Below are 17564 nucleotides of genomic sequence, written 5' to 3' on the forward strand. Positions count from 1 at the left end.
GCAGGTGGGAGAACTGGAGGTGAGTGGCTTCCCTTGAGTCCTGGCTTCCAGGAGTCCTGTGGGGAGGGAGGCCTTGCTGGGTCACAGGCGCCTGGATATAGGGGAGCTGTCCCACTGTCCACTCAGCATGGAAGAGGGATTGAGACTGTGGCCAGTTGTAATCTGTCGCAGACTGGGGTGAGATGGAGGTAGAGACAGATGCCCCAAGACCCATTTCTGTGTGGGGATCACTAGAGGAATGTGCGTATGGATCATTTTTTTTGGAATTTAAACTTGCTTACTCCAAGATTGTAGAGGAAAAGTCAATGAACATCCCTTAGGTGATCCAGATTTCCCATTCTAAAGAGGAGTTGGGGATCCCTGGGGTGGGAGCATCAAGACCTCAGTGGGCTCCAGTGCTCATGGTTGGAAAAGAAAGTGCTTTGTCCCTTGGAGTCTGAATCAGCAGGAACAAGCTCAAGATGCAGTGTTCTGTTATTAGGGGCTATTGCTGACAGGATGCTCTGGAGGCTGTTTATCGGTCATAATTAACATGGAAGGAGAAGACGCTTTTAATTCAACATGTTTTAGATAGATAACTGCAGATGAAGAGAAGTGGACAGAAATGTACAATGTGATCTTTAATTCTTGTGATCAACATTTCTGTGGCTGCTGGAGAAGGGATTCCAGGAATAGTTCAACATGGCAAATAAAAGGAGGCTGTGCTCACTCAACATCTCCCGAAATAGCCAAGACATTGTTAAACCCTGAGAGTAAGCAGAAGCCACTGTCTATTCTTAAGAATCATCTTGTTTCCCCAGGTCATTTCTGTCAGTGAACTGTATGGCCCTAAGGTAAGATGGCCAGGCCACCCAACATCCTGGCATGCTAAATCCAACTGGCTTCATTTTCTCTCCTAGGGAGTTTGTTACCAAAAACCAAAAACAAATAGGTTGCGAGGTTGTAGAAAAAAGGAGCAAAGGAGCCACCTTGACAAAATGCAGACAAGGGAAAAGAAAGGGAAAGGTGGATAGGATGTTAAGAACGAATCCCTAGGTGTATGCCATGGTCAGTTGAGTCCAAAGCATGCTGGTTCATCTCTGGGGAGGAGGCAATTTGTACTGATGGGTCCAAAGGTGGGGGAAAGATTCAAGAGGGGCAGGAGAAGGACTGGTTTATAAGACCTGGCAAAACAAACCAATCCCAAAGAAGCATTGTCCAGGAGAGATGTGACCAGACCCCAGGCAGGTCAGTCAGGTAGCAAGCCCAGGTGGGAAGAGAGTGAAGAACAAGAGAAGGGTGTGGTGTGTTGGCTGGATCCCATGAGGAAGACTGAATGGCCCTGGAGAGGGAAGCAGAAGGGCAGAGTTGGAAGAGCCCCTCCCCTCCAGGACTTTGCATTTGCTGGCTGTAAGATGAAAAGGGCCTGATGAGATAATTAGGTCCTTTCTAGCCCTAAGAGTCACATTCTAAGATTCAGATGTCACTCAGTTCCTGCTGACCCAAAAAGCAGTTTCAGAATCTGTGCTGTTAAGCACTGAAGCCCTTCTAGATTCTGCAAATCAGCCCTTTCTGTGTTGGCGTGGAGAACACTGTTCTGGAGTTTGCTGCATAAATGTGAGATCAGCCGTCTTGGCACAATCTCAACAACTGCAAATGTAGATATCTAATGCAGCCTGTGGATTTTTGACTAATTTAAAAAAAAAAGCCTTTTGGAAAGATCTTAAGGTAAAAAGGTACCATGATACTCATTGAAATTCTGATGGAAGTGAAATCTTTCTAAGAAATCCTTTGCTGCCTGTTGAGCACCCCAGCCTTCCATCCACTCCAATTATGACTTGAGGACATTTTCAGGAAGGCTCCATTGTTATCCAGACTAGCATAGAATGAGCATGAGAACCCAAGGCGATAAGCAGAACTAACAAAGTCCGTATTATGAGGTTACCAATTAACCAAATACTAAATCAAATAATATAAATAAATCTGCATTTGATCAAAATCATGTGCCTTAACAGAATCAGACAGAATCCCCCAATTCTACCCTGACTATCCAAGACCCTCTCATCATCAGCTTTTGGATACTTGGCAAACTCTCTGAAATACTGTTTCAAGAACCAATAGAAATGTGGCACTCCAGCTGTCTGGATCATGATTGATTTCCATGTTCTAGGATTAAAACACAGCTGACATTTGTGCAAAGTCTTTTTGCTCCCATCTATCATTAATATTTCTGTTGGCTTTAAATATTCTGAAAAAATGCTGTCTTAAAAAAAACCCTAAAAAACTCAATACATATCCCTGTAGATCTCTTGCAGCAAAGGATGCAGGGCGGCATCAGATTCAGTCTTTTTGATGACTTGTACCAGCTGAGCATGCTCTGTGACCAGCTGCCGAAGGTCGGCCATCTTCTGGAGCAGCTTGGGGAAAAGGAAGTTATCGTCAGGATGGTTGTTCTGCAGGTGAAGCTGGAGCACGTTCACGATGCTCTCCTGCATCCTCTCAATGTGTCCCACGTTCAAGAGACCCGGCCGATCTAGTCTCAGAAGGAAAAAGAGGGCATCTTTAGAGCCAGTGAGAGAGTGACCCAGTGAGTAGCCCCAGGCCGGCCTGGGCTTCAGGCAGTGAGGGCAGGAACCCTCTGTGGAATTGAAAAAAGCAACCTTCTGAATCAAAACGTTAGAGATTCACATCTTAAATGGGACCAGCCCCTAATTAGATTTGCGCAGGGCCTCTCCTCTCAAGAACATGCATTTTGCTGCACCAAGAAGTTGATCTATGTAGCCACTGATCCAATAAAATGGAAAAGTAAGTTATTTAACAAGGAGAAAGAAATGAGAGTCAAGCAAAATCAACCATCATGGGCCGAGAAAAGCATTGAGAGCTGGAATGTGCAAAAGTGAGTGGAGCTCTGAGGGCCCTTGACGTGTGCTGGATCCCACACAGCTAGCAGTACCAGGACTCGCACCCAGGTCTGTGACTGGTTCCAGATCTAGCACTCTTCCTAGTACCTGGCGCTGTCCCTAGAGCAAAGGTAAACTTGGTTGAGGCATGGGGAATGTGTCTACATTCTCTACAAAGCATGGCAAAAAGGAAGTTGAGTTGGCCTCAGGAAATGGTGGTCTGAGTCCTTGCTCTGACCCCAATTGTGGGACGTAGGAAATCTCTTAACCACCGAGCCTTAATACAGGTCTTTGCGTGGCCTGCAGCACAGGACTTTGGCAAGAAGTATGTTGTTTATGGTCTGTAAACAATAAAGCATTATACAAAAGTGAGATATTGCCTTTTAAAAAGGTACATCACTAATTCAATATTTTGTCATGCATTACTATGGAAATAATCCTTCAGTCCACCTCAGTGCTTAAAAACAGGGCTTAATGTTGAGGATGCAAAGATAGAAATGAAACAGTCCCTGCCCTCAAGGGGCTTACACTCTGAGACAAGGTGAACACGAACGAATATGTTTATGTGAATTTGGGGGGGTGTATTGGAGGAGCAGGAAGGAGGCAGAAAGGAGGTGGGAGGGCATTCCAAGCATGGGGGTGGCCCCAGCTGCATTGTTTCCCTCCAGATGTCTGAACCAGGCCTAAGAACCGGGACAAAGGAGGAGAGGATTCGTTACCAATTCTAACCCTTAAGGAAGAGTGATGGGATCCTCAGCTTCTCCAGGTCCCCAAGGGTTAGGAAAAGTCGGCCCAAGTGTCCAGGCAGAAATGGCCTCTTCAGTTCCTCTCTACAGGGTTCCTTTGGGGACAGCCTCTGCTGGCCCTAGGCGGGTCTATTTTAAGGTATGTGAGCAAGTCAAGCATTTGGTGACAGGACAGCCAACTTCTCTGCAGGGTAAGGAGGCCCAGGTTTATCTCCAGCAGAATTAGAGCCTCCCCACGAACATCAGGAAAGTACTTCAGCTTTTAACTGTTTTTAGCAGCAGAAAGCCACACTTCTAAGGGGAGAAACAGCTTTGCCTCAAAATGTTCTGTTAGAATGCCTATAGACCCACTCTGCAAGGAAAGATAAGAAGAGTAGTGGTCTCCAAGAAAAGTCCCTAGCGTCCATCTGAATGACTGCTCTGACCAGGAAAATGCAAGTCAAAAAGTTACCCATTACACTGGGAAAGAGAGCAGCTGTTATTAGCTGGAGAATAAAATTAACCCATGGAGACTTCCCTTTGATCCAATGATCTCGTTACCAGGACTGTACATACCCCACCCCAACCCAAGGACGTTATACCCATCTGCATCTGTTACAGCATAGTGCTTCATTTGTGATACCAAAATAATGGGAAAGTACTAGGGGCACTCATGCATGAATGGGGGGGGGGGGGAAGAAGGCTCAGACACTGTGCAATGAAAAGGCCAGGAGTGCCCTCAAGGGGCTTACAGTCCAATCGAGGGAGAACACGAAGAGGTGGCACAGTTTGAAACGGCTCCATCAATTGTGATACCACGGGATGGGAATATCGTTGTGCCGTAGAAATCATAATTCATGAGAAAATACAAAGCAAGAACAGAAGACAATGATACAGCTCAAAGTTAGGCTAAAAGAGGCTTTTGTTGTTGGGGCAGCTGGGGGGTGGAGGGCCACAGGGCATGGCGCTTCAGGAAGACTCATCTCCCTGAGTTCAAATCTGGCCTCAGACACTTACTGGCAGAGTTAGCCCTGTTTGCACAGATGAAACAGCTAAATAGCAACAAAACATACCCAGGAGAAGGGATCAGAGACAAACAGGCTTAAATTTTCTTTTGTTAATGTGCTCTTGAAAAACGAAAAACCTTGTGAACAATTCAGTTTATATATGATCTTACTTTTTAATTGTGCTTGTTGAAATGTCTTGGTGGTTATTAAGTGTAGTTTTTTTCAATTTCCCAAGGAAGGTTTAAATAAATGGTCTATTTTCCATTGCAGCATCCCCAAGATTTTGAGCCCATCACATAACTTTCAAAATTACTCACCTCCACAGCAAATGATAGCAGCCACAAAAAGGGAAATGTCGCTGTCATCAAGTTCCAAGGCATTGAACTTCATGGCAAAATCAAATTTAGGTTCCAAGATGTCACAAAATGGTTTTCTTAAACTTTTCAGGAACTCACGAGTTATGAAGCCATTCCCATAGGCCACTAACATCCCATCTTTGTTCATCACTGATGACAACATTGTAAACATGGCTTCATAGACCCCGTACTTTAACAAAGTCACCTGGTCATTCAGGTCTAGGTTGCCGAAGCCGGGGATTGATTTAGCAAACTCCGTCAGCTCTGTGACAGTCTCAACAGAGGTGCACTGGCAACAGTGGAAGATCCGGACCTCTGCTTCCTTGTTCTGGATCCCGTTGGCCACCAGCTTGGCCATTAGTGTCTTTTCTGCCATGCACAGGGTTTCCATGTCATGGATGACAAAAGGCTATGGAAGAAGACACCAAAACAACTGGTTTTTAAGAGGTTTGTCTGGGTGCTGATACAATTAGTGGTGACGTGTCAACCGAGCCCCAGCTGTGGAGGAGGTGGACTGGATACAGTTGGGGGGGGTTGGGCACTTAAGGGTCTCCTTCCCCAGGACTAGGGGGAAAAAGCAAAGTACCCAAAGATGATCTGGTCGACTGGATGAAACACCGAGGTCTGAGAGCCGGTCAGAACTCCTGGTTTCCCAGTCCAGCTCTGATTTGTCCAGTCTCAGTTTCCTTATCTGTGAAATGAGGACGGTACTTAGATAATACACCCCCAGGGGGCTGTGTGTATCTAATGAGACAATGCATGTAAAGTCCTTGGTGAAGACTCTCATGTGCTTGAAATGTAGCAGGGGAGAGGAAGCATGGTGCAGTGGGTGGAAGACAGATGTTGGTCTTGGGAAGACCTGGGCTCAAGTTCTGCCTTTGTGACCATGGGCAAGCCACTGAATTCCACACTGGCAACCCGGCTGTCCTAGTCTGGCCCCAGGAACCTCACCCTCCTGCCAGAGCCCATCATCCTTGGGGCCCCCACCTTGTCCCTCCCGGTGGCCCCTCTGATTGGAGGGTGGAGCTGTGAACTCCCACCTCCATTGAAGGAGGGGGTCAGGACAGACCTGGCTGCACTTCTCTGATGGACTTTCCTGCTGTGCCCCCATATCGGGTCCCTCCTCCTCTCCACCACCCTCCCCCCACTTTCCAGCTCCCTTTCGTTGGTTGTTCTCCCCACTGGATTGTAAGCTTTTTGAGGGCAGAGACTGTCTCCCCTTTCTTGTATTTGTATCCCCAGTCCTTGGCATATGGCAGGCCCTTAATAAACATTTTCCAGCTAGCTGACTATGACTTCACTTCTCAATGCCAGTGCAACTTGCTAAGTAAGAATCTAAGTTACAGCTAAGTTTGCTCTCTGCATTGGGGGAGTTTCCCCACCAGGAATTCCCATCAGAATGTGTAGAGTACTGAGCGAGCCAGTCTGGCTGTACAGAATGTTTCTTCTAGGTGAATGAGGTTGTTCAGTCATTTCAGTTGGCTCTGACCCTTCATGGCCCCATTTGGAGTTTTCTCGGCAAAGATACTGGAAGGCTTTGCCATTTCCTTCTCCGGTGGATCCATTTTGTCATGCAATCAGAAGTTAAGTGACTTGCCCAAGGTCACATATCTAGGAAGTGTCTGAGGTTGGATTTGAACTCAGGTCCTCCTGACTCCAGGCCCAGTGCTCCATCCAGCTGCCTCTCCTAGGCAAATAGTGGGAAAGAATTTTGGAACAGTGATCTGGGGCTGGATTGGAGTACTTAAAATGACCAAGAGAATGATAGTAGTAACTGCCATATTTCTGTTAAATCTGCCCAAATGCAGTCTATAAATCCATTGAATTTATCCATGTTCGGATCTATAAAGTAATGAAATTATCAAGAACCTCAAAGATGGCTTTAGTCTTAATCATTTCACCCTATCACTGTATTGCTTCACTGTCGGGATATATTCACACAGATCTCAACTCCTCCCTACCCCCAGCCCCTAGCAGATAGTCTTTGTGAGGAGTTATGGCTCAAAACTGTCCTCTGGCCAACCTCCTGGTAATAAAAAGGTCTCTCACACACCATGCAGACAACTGTGATGGGCCTTTACTCCAGGCCTTTCTCAGTGGGATTGGTCCAGAGCCAAAGCTTCCTTTCACATAGACTCTCACAACCCGAGATCACCTACAGGTCATGAAGTTGCATTGGAGTAGGTCTTTGCATTCATTATTCAAATATTAAAACAACTGCTAGTATTTACACATGACTTTGTAATGTGTTTTACACATATCTCATTTGATCCTCTCAATAACCCTGGAGGAAGGTGCTATTATGATTCTCAGTTTACAGATGAAGAAAGAGAGGCAGAGGTAAAGTGGCCTGGCAGGGTCACACAATTGATATCTGAAGCAGGATTTGAATTAAGGTCTTCCTGCCTCCACCTCCACTTCACTCTGAAGCTGCCTTCATGATCATCTATGCCTGCCTGTGCTGTGGGACTCTAATCCAAGTACTCCCATTAATTATCCATAGAGCGTTCACCCAACATGCTGGGAGCCTTCTGTGCTGTGTCCCAAAATCACAAGAGCCTTCAGGTTGTCCTCTTGTCCTTCATTCCTTACCACATGACTAGCCACCTCCTTTTTCATTTCACACATTTCCTTGATGGTGTCCTGTAGCCCTTCTGTGTAATCATTTTTTATTCTTCAGAGGTAGCGAGCTCTCCCCCCCCCCCAGGCTATTGGTATTTAAAAGTGGGCCTTCGTTTTTAAGGGAAGTTTAGGGGAAGCTTTGCAACTTCCTGAAAGTGATCCAGGCTGCTCTTTTCCTCCAGAGAATCCAAGGCTCTCCTTGGCCATTTGTATTGTCTGCCACAGATGCATATACTCAGGTGAAAGCCCTATAGGCTGTTCATCTAACACAGAGGTTCTTAACCTGGGTTCTGGGACCTTTTTAAAAATTATTTTGGGAGGGTGGAGCTAAGGTGACAGAGTAAAGGGAGGGACTTGCCTGATCTCTGCCAAATTCCCTTCTAAACAACTTTAAAATAATGCCTCAAAATGAATGCTGGAATGGTAGAACCAACAAAGGGACAGGGTGAAACAATTTTTCAGTCCAAGACAACTTAAAAAGTTGGCAGGAAATGTCTGTCTCAATGGGGTGAGAGTGGAGTGCCGTCCATCACAGGCCAAGTCCCAATAAGCCAGCAGCAAGCCTTGGGGGTGACTAAATCAGTAGCAGAAGCTTTGGGGCTCTCAGCCCACAGACAGTAAGGGAGTTGGACAACTGGTCAGAAGAAGATTATAGAGGATTTTTTGGGACTCTGTTGCATTTCCCATATGTGATTCCTTGTCACAGTTCCAGAGTGAGGAGGAGCACTGGCCCACCAGAGCATGTGGCTCTAGGGGAGTAGGGACCCTGGTCACAGTTCCAGGGCAAAATAGAGTGCTTGTGGTCACTCACAGTAAGAGAGCAGTAAGCACATGTTTCCTTAGATCATGCCATCTTGAAAGAACCCAAAACTTAAAGACCTCCAAAACTAGCTCTAAAAATAGCCACGTAGAAAGCTTGAAGGAGCAGAGCACAACTTTACATAAAGTTAAAAGTCAATAAATAGGCTGGAAAAAAATGAGCAAATGACAAAAAAGAATCTGACCATAGAAAGTTACTATGGTGACAAGGAAGGTCAAAATACAAACTCAAAAGAAGACAACAAAGTCATAAAAATTATACCCAAAGCCTCAAAGAAAAAGTGAATTGGTCTCAGGACCAAAGAGAATTTTGGAAGAGCTCAGAAAGGATTTCAAAATCAAAAATAAGAGAGGTAGAGGAAAAATTGGGAAAAGAAATGATTGTGGTGCAAGAAAATCATGAAAAGAGAGTAAATGGCTTTGGTAAAGGGCACACACACACACACACACACACCTGAAGAAAAATACTTTAAAGAAACAGAATAGGCCAAATAGCAAAAAAGGTACAAAATTACACTTGGTGAACTCCTTAAAAAGCAGAATTTTCCAAATGGAGAAAGAGTTATGAACATTCACCAAATGAAAGAACTCCTTAAAAAGTAGAAAAAGTAGAATTGGCCAAATGGAAAAGGAGGTACAAAAACTCACTGGAGAATATAATTTCTTAAAAATTAGAATTGGGCAAGTTTGACTCCATGAGACACCAAGAAACAATCAAACAAAACCAAAAGAATGAAAAAAATAGAAGAAAATGTGAAATATCTCACTGGAAAAAGCAACTGACCTGGAAAATAGATCGAGGTGATATAATTTAAGAATTATTGGACTATCTGAAAGCCATGATTAAAAAAAAGACGACATGATATTCCAAGAAACTATCAAGGAAAGCTGCTGTGATGTCCTAGAACCACAGGGTGAAATAGAAATTAGAAGAATCCATCAATTACTTTCTGAATAAGACCCCAAAATGAAAATTCCCATGAATATTATAGCCAAATTCCAGAGCTCCCAGGACAAAGAGGGAATATTGAAGCAGCCAGAAAGAAACAATTCAAACATTGTGGAGCCATAGTCAGGATAACCCAAGATTTAGAAGCTTCTACATTAAAGGATCAGATGACTTAGAATATAATATTCTGGAGGGCAAAGGAGTTAGGATTACAACCAAGAATCATTTACCCAGCAATACTGAGTATAATCCTTCAGGGGGAAAAATGGACATTCGATTGAAATAGAGGATTTTCAAACATTCCTGATGAAAAAACCAGAGCTGAATAAAAAAAAAATTTGACTTTCAAATACAAGACTGAACGGAAGCATAAAAAAGGTAAACAGGAAGGAGAATTCATAAGGGACTTAATAAGGCTAAACTGTTTACATTCCTACATGGGAAGATGATACTTGTAACTCTTAAGAAGTTAATCATTATTATGGCAGTTAGAAGAAATATACATAGAAGGCACAGATGTGAGTTGGCTGTGATGGGATGATAGCTAAAAAAATAAAATTAAAGGGTCAGAAAGAGGGATGCACTGGGAGAAAGGTAGAATGGGGTAAGTTATCCCACATAAAGGAGGCACACAAGGAAGATCTTTTACAGTGGAGGAAAGATGATAGGGTAGGAGTGGGGCGTTAATGCTTGAACTTTTCTCTTATCAGAACTGGCTCAAAGAGGGAATAATATACACTCAGTTACTCAGTTGGGTATAAAAATCTATCTTACCCTACAGGGAAGTAGGATGGGAGGGGGATAAGGGAAGGGGATGTTGGTAGAATTGGGGCAGACTGGGGGAGGTCAGAAGCAAAACAATTTTGAGGAGGGACAGAGGAGAGAGAGAGAGAAAGAGAGAGAGAGAGAGAGAGAGAGAGAGAGAGAGAGAGAGAGAGAGAGAGAGAGTGATAAATGGAAAAAAGCAGGATGGAGAGAAATACATAGTAATGATAACTGTGGAAAAAATTTACAGCAAGTTTCTCTGATAAAGGCCTCATTTCTCAAACATATAGAGCACTGAGTCAAATTTATAAGAATATAAGTCATTCCCCATTTGGTAAATAGTCAAAGGATATGAACAGGCAGTTTTCAGATGAAAAAATCAAAGCTATCTATTGTCATACGAAAAAATGCTCTAAATCACTATTGATTAGAGAAATGTAAATGAAAACAACTCTGAGGTACCACCTCACATCCATCTGATTGCCTAATATGACAGAAAAAGAAAGTGTCAAATGTTGGAGGGGACATGGGAAAATTGGGACATTAATTCACTGTTGGTGGTGTTGTGAACTGATCCAACCATTCTGGAGAGTAATTTGGAACTATGCCCAAAGGGCCTTCAAACTGTGATAGCCCTTTGAACTTGCAATAGCACTGTTAGGTCTGTATCCCAAAGAGCTTTTTTAAAAAAGGAAAAGGACCCATATGTACAAAGATATTTATAGTGGAAATTGAGGGGATGTCCATCAATTGGGGAATGGCTGAACAGGTTACATTATATGGTTATGAAGGAATACTATCAGGCCTATAAGGAACGACAAGCAAGATGGCTTCAGAAAAACCTGGAAAGACTGACAAGAACTGATGCAAAATGAAATGGGCAGAACCAGGAGAACATTGTATAAAGTAACACAAACCCTGTGGGATGACCAGCTGTGAATGTCTTAGCTGTTCTCAGCAATACAACGATCCAAGACAATTCTGAAGGACTTATGATGAGCAATGCTATCCACCTCCAGAGGAAGAACTGAGGGAGTTTGAATCATACTATTTAAACTTTCTTTTTGGTTTTTGGTCTCTTTTCTTTCACAGCATGACTGATATGTATATGTTTTGCATGACTGCACATGTATAGCCTATATCAAACCGCTTTCCTTCTTAATGAGGGGGGAGGGGAGAGAGGAAAGGAGAGAATTTGGAACTCAAAATTTTTAAAAATAAATGCTAAAAATTATTTTTACATGTAATTGGATAAAATAAAATATTTAAGTTAAAAATATCTTGATAACTGCATTTCAATAAAATCAGTTTTCTGTGTGATCCTGATGCATTTTATTTCACTCTTTAAAAGCATTTTTCTGTGGAGTCCAGCCATCGGCTTCTGCAGACTGGCTGCTCAAGGCTCCATGACACATGTCCAGGTACAGAACCCCTAGTGTCCTCATCTGGACACTTGACAGTCTTCGCTGCTGGATTGTTCCTGTGTGGACTATTGGGTGATGCTTCAGTGGGTCTGGATGTCTTCTCAGAGGCCCTGAAGTTTCCCATGATTTGATGTGATCAGCGCAGAATCTCTCACAAAAGGGAAACTTCACCCCTCCATAGAGAACCTCTCTTCAGCTTGGTCTCTATGCTCCATCTCCTCCCTCCCACTGGCTCATGTGTGTTTCCTTGTTTCACAGGCATGAGGAGTGGATCAATAGGTAACTTACTGCAAGCACTCATGGAAGCCAGGTACCAACCCAGCTGTGATTCCCTGCTTCACAGATGAGGAAACAGGCTCAGAGAGGTGATTTGCCAGTGGTCCCATAGCCAACAAAAGTCGGTGGGAGAGTTTGAATCTCTATCTACCCAACTTCATGTTGGCACGAGGCCGCCCTGTTCCTCCCTAAGAGCTCTGAGTACAAGACACCAGGCCATGTCATTAGTGGATGTGACTGCTGAGCCAGTGTCTGAGACCTCTGAGAAAATCAGACAGCAGGGGATGTGGGGCAGACCTAGAGATTGGGCAAGTGGCCCGGTTTTCAAAGAGAGAGAAGTCTTCAAACTGGAACTTTCCAGGAAAGCAGGAGGACAGGAGGCACTCAGATGGGCAGGTGGCTTCCCCAGGGGCTGCTCCAAGGCACAGATGCCTCTACACCCCCGGTTGGCTAGGCGTTTCCTCTGCATATGTCCCTTCATGTTCCTTAGCTGCCCCGAGGCTCGCCCAGCCAGGGCCTCCTCCTGGTGGACTTCCTGGATTTGATCCCCCTGGCTGAGGGTGTATTCTCTGGCCCACACTTTCCTGGAAAGCCCAGCATGACTCTCTCCTCGGATCTCACAATCTGCCTTCTAATGTAAAGGGCTTTAGATGCCTGAGGCCACAGGTTTTACTGTGGACCCCTTTCCTGGATTTTGTCTTCTGTGAATTTCAGGCTAGGGTTCATCACCAACAGGCCAGGCTGTGCTGAACTCACTGCTTTTTCACCTGGCGACAAGTTCTGGCCTCAGAATCAGGCAATTCTGCCTCTGACACCTTTGCTGGGGGACCTTGGGCAGGCTGCTCCAAGCTACCCTCGAAAGTGAAAGCACTCTCCTCCCCTGGGAGTTCCCTGGAGCCCAGAATCCAGGTCCAGGTCCAATCCCTTTCCTTAGTGGTCCGAATAAATCATGAGACTGCCATAAATATAATTCACCTTGATTTTAGCAAAGCAGGGGCCAAAATCTCTTGTCATTCTTGTGAAAATGATGGAGAGCAATGTCAGGAAGACAGTTAGCAGATGAGGCCTGGTTGGCTGTCTGGACCCAAACAGTAGTTACTGTGAGTTCAATGCCAGCTTTGGTGGAGGTCTCTAGAGGAGGGCCCCTGGGCTCTATCCTTGTCATTTAACCCTGGAGGAGCCAGGATTGCTTCATACGGAAACTCAAGGAGATGGTTTGTGAAAATGGAGAAGGTAACCAAAGCCTCAGAAGTTACAGGGTGGCAGTAAGGGGCAGAAGCAGATTTTGAACCCACTTCCTCTGACTCCTGAGCCGGGGTCCTGTACCACCTTTTTTCAGCAACTTGGATGGAGACAAGAAGAGCCCTAGGTTTGCTTCCTAAGTATCCGGATGTCAAAAAGCTAAGGACACCTGCCAGCCCAGTGAAGGCCACAATCAGGGGTCAACTTCATTGACCACAGGAAAATCTGACCCTTGAGTTAGGAAAACGCTATGCAGAGTCCATAAAGATTGCTGGGTTGTGTGACCAAGTTTGGAGTTCACTAGAGGCAGCTCCAAATGCCAGCATGACTCGGACTGCCAAGAAGAAACTGGGCGACGGTTCTGCCCCTTTCTGCTCCCCTCAAACCCCATCTGGAGTGTCATGCCTAAGCAGAATCAGGCGAGGAGGCAGGGGCTCTGTAACAGACGAGTAATCACGCAGGATGCAAATGTCTGGGAGGGCTACAAGCTGTACCAGTGGACAGAGTCCCTGCATTGGTGAGATAGCGGAACATCATGGGACTTAGGAAGCACTTTAAAGGTCTGCCACCTCCCTTATTGCAACCATCCTGTGGGGTAGCTGGGATGAGAGTGATTCCGCTCATTTTATACATCACAAAATGAGATTCAGAAAAAGCGATCCCATCGAGAAAGAATGGCAGAGGTGGGATCCAGCTGGTGACTCCTGGCCCCACATCTAGCATTCTTCTTTTCCCCAGCACTGCTCCAAAAGAAGACCTCCAAGTCAGGTTTGGACTTGATATAAAAAGGATCCTTCCTCCCGATGAGAACTTCTTCCAAAGGGGATGCAATGGGTTTGGGAGGTAATGAGCTCTCTGTCATGGTGAGTGATCAAGCACAGCCTGGGATGTCATTTGTCAAGGGTGCTGCGGCCAGGGCTTGTGAGGTCCCTTTTGATTCTGAGTGGCCAAAGGGAATCTTTGGACCTTGGACATTAACTTGAATGCATATTCAGTGTGGCTGATGGCTGATGCAGACTTTAAAGACCTCACCCAGAGAGTCAGAAAGCTATTAGGAAATGGATAATAGCTTCTCTTCTCCATTCTGGAATTCCTGATGAATTCCAACTGAAATCCCAGTCTTTATGCAAGGCCTAGACAGAATGGTGGCACACAGACACACACATACTCACACACACACTCACACAATCTCACACACACACATATACACATTCACATGTGCTCGCGCGTGCGCGCACACACACACGAACACACACACATCCACACTACTTGGATCCCCTGTCCAGGCTGTTTCTCCCAAGCTCTTAGGGAGGTATCTGATCAAGTGTGAGCTTGTGCACTGGGTACAGCAAAGGATCAAAGGCAGCAGCCTGGAGACAGAGGCGTGCCCCACCCACCTTCCCTCCAGGACTGGGCTTTCAAAGACACATGGGATAAGATGTTCACCTTTGAAAAAGACAAATCTTCAGGCACTTCTGCATTAGCCCCATCCACTTTGGTCAGCTAATGAGGGGTGCTTGAAGCAGCAGCCACCTCCAAGATCCAGACCTCCCTTTGGATGCGTGGATCACATGCCCCTCTTCCTGAGGGCCCAGTCTCCAAAGCCAAACTCCAAAGGTCGGCTGCTGGGCAGAACGCTAATCTGCCAAGGCATGGAGGGGAGGGAGGGAGGGAGGGAGGGAGGAAAAGCCTCTCCCTGGGTACTTGGTGGGAAGGGCATCCTTTCCTTACTACACCCTGGGCAAAGGTAGCTAGGTGTGGCAGGTGGGCAGGCACCCACAGCAGACTGCCCTGGGTGGACAGTGGGACCAGACTTGGAGACTCACCAGGTTTTCTCTTTTCACTTTACTTTTAACCCCAATTCTCTTTACCCTTGTGCAAAACTTCAGTGTGTTTCCATTGGTTTTTCTCGTGGGGCTGTTGGTCTTTTCTGCAAGGTGAGGCCTTGAGTAAAAAGGCCAGTGGACTGGGGTCAGGTGCTCTGGGTTCTAATCCTGCATCTGCCACTGCCTCCCAGTGACCCAAAGGAAGCTCCTTTTCATCCTTCCCGTCTGAGAGTCTTCATCTTCTCCTCTCTGGAAGGAGGCTTGGCCTAGAAGCTTTCTAAGCTTCCTCCAGTTGTGTTCTGGGATTTTGTCCTGAGTCTATTGATAGCTCTCCTGTTTTCCCAGGGATGCCGCTTGTCAATCATCCAGGCCTTGTCTCTCCCTGGCCCTTCCTGGGTTGGACCAGTCAGGCATCTTCTGCCTCGCCACCACACAAAGCTCTAGAGGCTAGAAAGGAGGTCATCACTTCTGCCATTTAGGAGAGACTAGGCAGGCGGCCAAGATGTGAGTGGTGGCCCAGGGGGCACAGAGAGACGTGTGTGGGGAGCAGCCCCACCCTTGGAACTGCTTCTGTGGGGCAGCTGTTTTCAAGGGTCCTTCAAGGAGGTTGTTTGGCTTTGCTGGGACAGGTCTGCTGGGGCAAAGGGATGCTATCTGTGAAATCTAAGAGGGTGAGGGGAGGACAGGACAACATATTGGAGACTTTCACCAGAGTTCCTATGGTCTCCTATCCCAGATGAGAAGGGTAGCTCTTAGCAGTGCCCTCATCCAGCTCTGACCAGCTGCGTGACCCTGACCTAGTCCCTCCACCTCTCCGGCCTCAGTTTCTTCACGCGTAAAGTGAGGATAGCAAGCACGCCCACATCCCACATCAAAGGAGGGAATATTTGTCAAAGCTCAACACATTTGGCACTGTATAAATGCCTGCTGTTGTTATTGGTTGAGGTACCATGTTGGTGCTTGAGCCGATAGTGAGAACAGCTGCTGCCATTTTTGTTCCTAATAAAGGAATCATTTTCCCACTGAAGTTTGGGAGAGGGGCTGGCAGTGCAGAGGGTCTGCTACCCTCCCCCACTTTTCACTGGCTTTGCCCCTTCTTTCTGCCTCTAACTGGCATCTTCATCCTCAAAATGCCATTTTCCTCCATTCCCAAGCCTTCAAGGCCCAGGGCTGATGCCGCCTCCTCCTAGAGTTCTCCCTGATTTTCTCTCCTCCTCAACTGGAGCACCTGCTTCCTCTTCTGTTCTCACAGCCCTTGGTATCTTAGTTATACGACTATTACATTCTATCAGTCTATCAACAAATGTTTACAATGGGCCTGGCCCTGTTCTGGGTGCTAGGGATACAAGGAAAAAAAATGAAACAGTCCCTGTCCTCAGGGAGCTTATGTTCTATGAGGGAAACAGCCCATACACACCTAAGGAGACACAAGGATGTACATATGACACATACACGTATGGATGTACATGAAGTGAAATCATGGTGATGCTGAGGTGTGTGGGGGGGTAGGGATGGGGATCAGGAAGGGCCTCAGGCAGGAGGAGGCAATGAAGCTGTAGGCATCCCAAGAAGGGGGGTCAGTTCAGAAGAAGGACATTCCAGGGAAGGGGAGAGCTGGCATGTCACAAAGGCACCAGATCGGAAACAGCAGGCCTTGGCTCTCCTGTCTGACCCAGGACATGGGGCAGCTTCTCCTCTTTCCTCTCCATAATCCCCCAGGACTGAGCCTGGACCAGGGACGGGTTGGACCCCAGTGCATTTGAAGTGAAGCATGCACACAACAGACTTTTCAGGGCTCCAGTTCCATTTTCTCAGGCTTCTGTCATCGGGACTGCAACTTAACCTACCATCTTCTCCCTCTTATACTCCATTGCCTTGGAAGAAGAACAAGGGTCAATGTGGCCTCATAGATGATACTCTGAGGCCCCTGGTGAGAATCCAAAGAAAAACTCTTATCTCCAGATGCCCAAGGCTGCCCACAATCATGACACATGTGTGTGGCCCCAGCAGCAGCGCCCTCATCAAGCAGAAGATGCTCGTCTTCTTTGGTGGATGGAGGGGCAGTGTCCAAGCCTAAGCCAGTGGGCTGGCCAAGGGGCAGCACTCAGTCTGGGAAGGTACCAGGGGAAAAGCAGAGGGCCAGGCTCACCAGGGAAGGTTCATGGTGTCTGTTGAATGTGATTCACTGAGCAGACCCTGGGCCCCAGTGAGTGCAGATCTTCCTTGCCTCCATCTCTGGTACGGGCCACACGGCAGTGAGGTTATTCTGGTTCTTCCATTCTTTGTTTTCAAAGAGGACCGTTGACATTACGGGTGACGTCATGACTTGTGGGTGAATTGGATCTAAATGAGGCTGGGCTGCACAAAGTTGTCAGCCTTGCTCTGCTTCCCTGAGTCATCAAAGTTCAGTGGCAGGACAAAAGTCAGGATGAGTGGTGATGGTGGGGATCCAGTGGGTGACCTTGGCATCTTCAATGTATGACCAAGCTCTAAGCACTTACAGTGCCTGCTTCAGCCACTTTCCTGGCTGTCGGAACAAACTGTTCTCTTCTGCTCATTCCACTGGGGGAAATCTTCACGTGCTTGGGGTAGATACCCCCTAAGTCACCAATGAGTCTGAGCCCTGTTGGTTACCCTCCACCTGGTTTGGCCCATCCACCAAGACCATTTACCA

General features: G+C 46.3%; 1 protein-coding gene across 6 annotated transcripts in view; it reads right to left on the reverse strand.

The window, feature by feature from the left end:
• PPARA (peroxisome proliferator activated receptor alpha) overlaps positions 1–17564 on the reverse strand; it is a 62319-nt gene that overhangs the window by 7025 nt on the left and 37730 nt on the right. For 4 of the 6 annotated variants that reach the window (XM_036759143.1, XM_036759141.1, XM_036759144.1 and 1 more), the window contains exons 6-7: positions 4929–5376; positions 606–2512 (exon numbers count right to left, since the gene is read on the reverse strand). In XM_036759143.1, coding sequence (XP_036615038.1) covers positions 2265–2512; positions 4929–5376 — 696 coding nt within the window. In that variant the 3' untranslated portion in view covers positions 606–2264. Of the gene's footprint in view, positions 1–605; positions 2518–4928; positions 5377–17564 lie in introns of those variants that run through there. The other 2 variants (XM_036759146.1, XM_036759145.1) reach the window with 2 other exon arrangements.

This window comes from Trichosurus vulpecula, chromosome 5, assembly GCF_011100635.1.
Source record: "Trichosurus vulpecula isolate mTriVul1 chromosome 5, mTriVul1.pri, whole genome shotgun sequence".
Lineage (NCBI taxonomy): Eukaryota > Metazoa > Chordata > Mammalia > Diprotodontia > Phalangeridae > Trichosurus > Trichosurus vulpecula.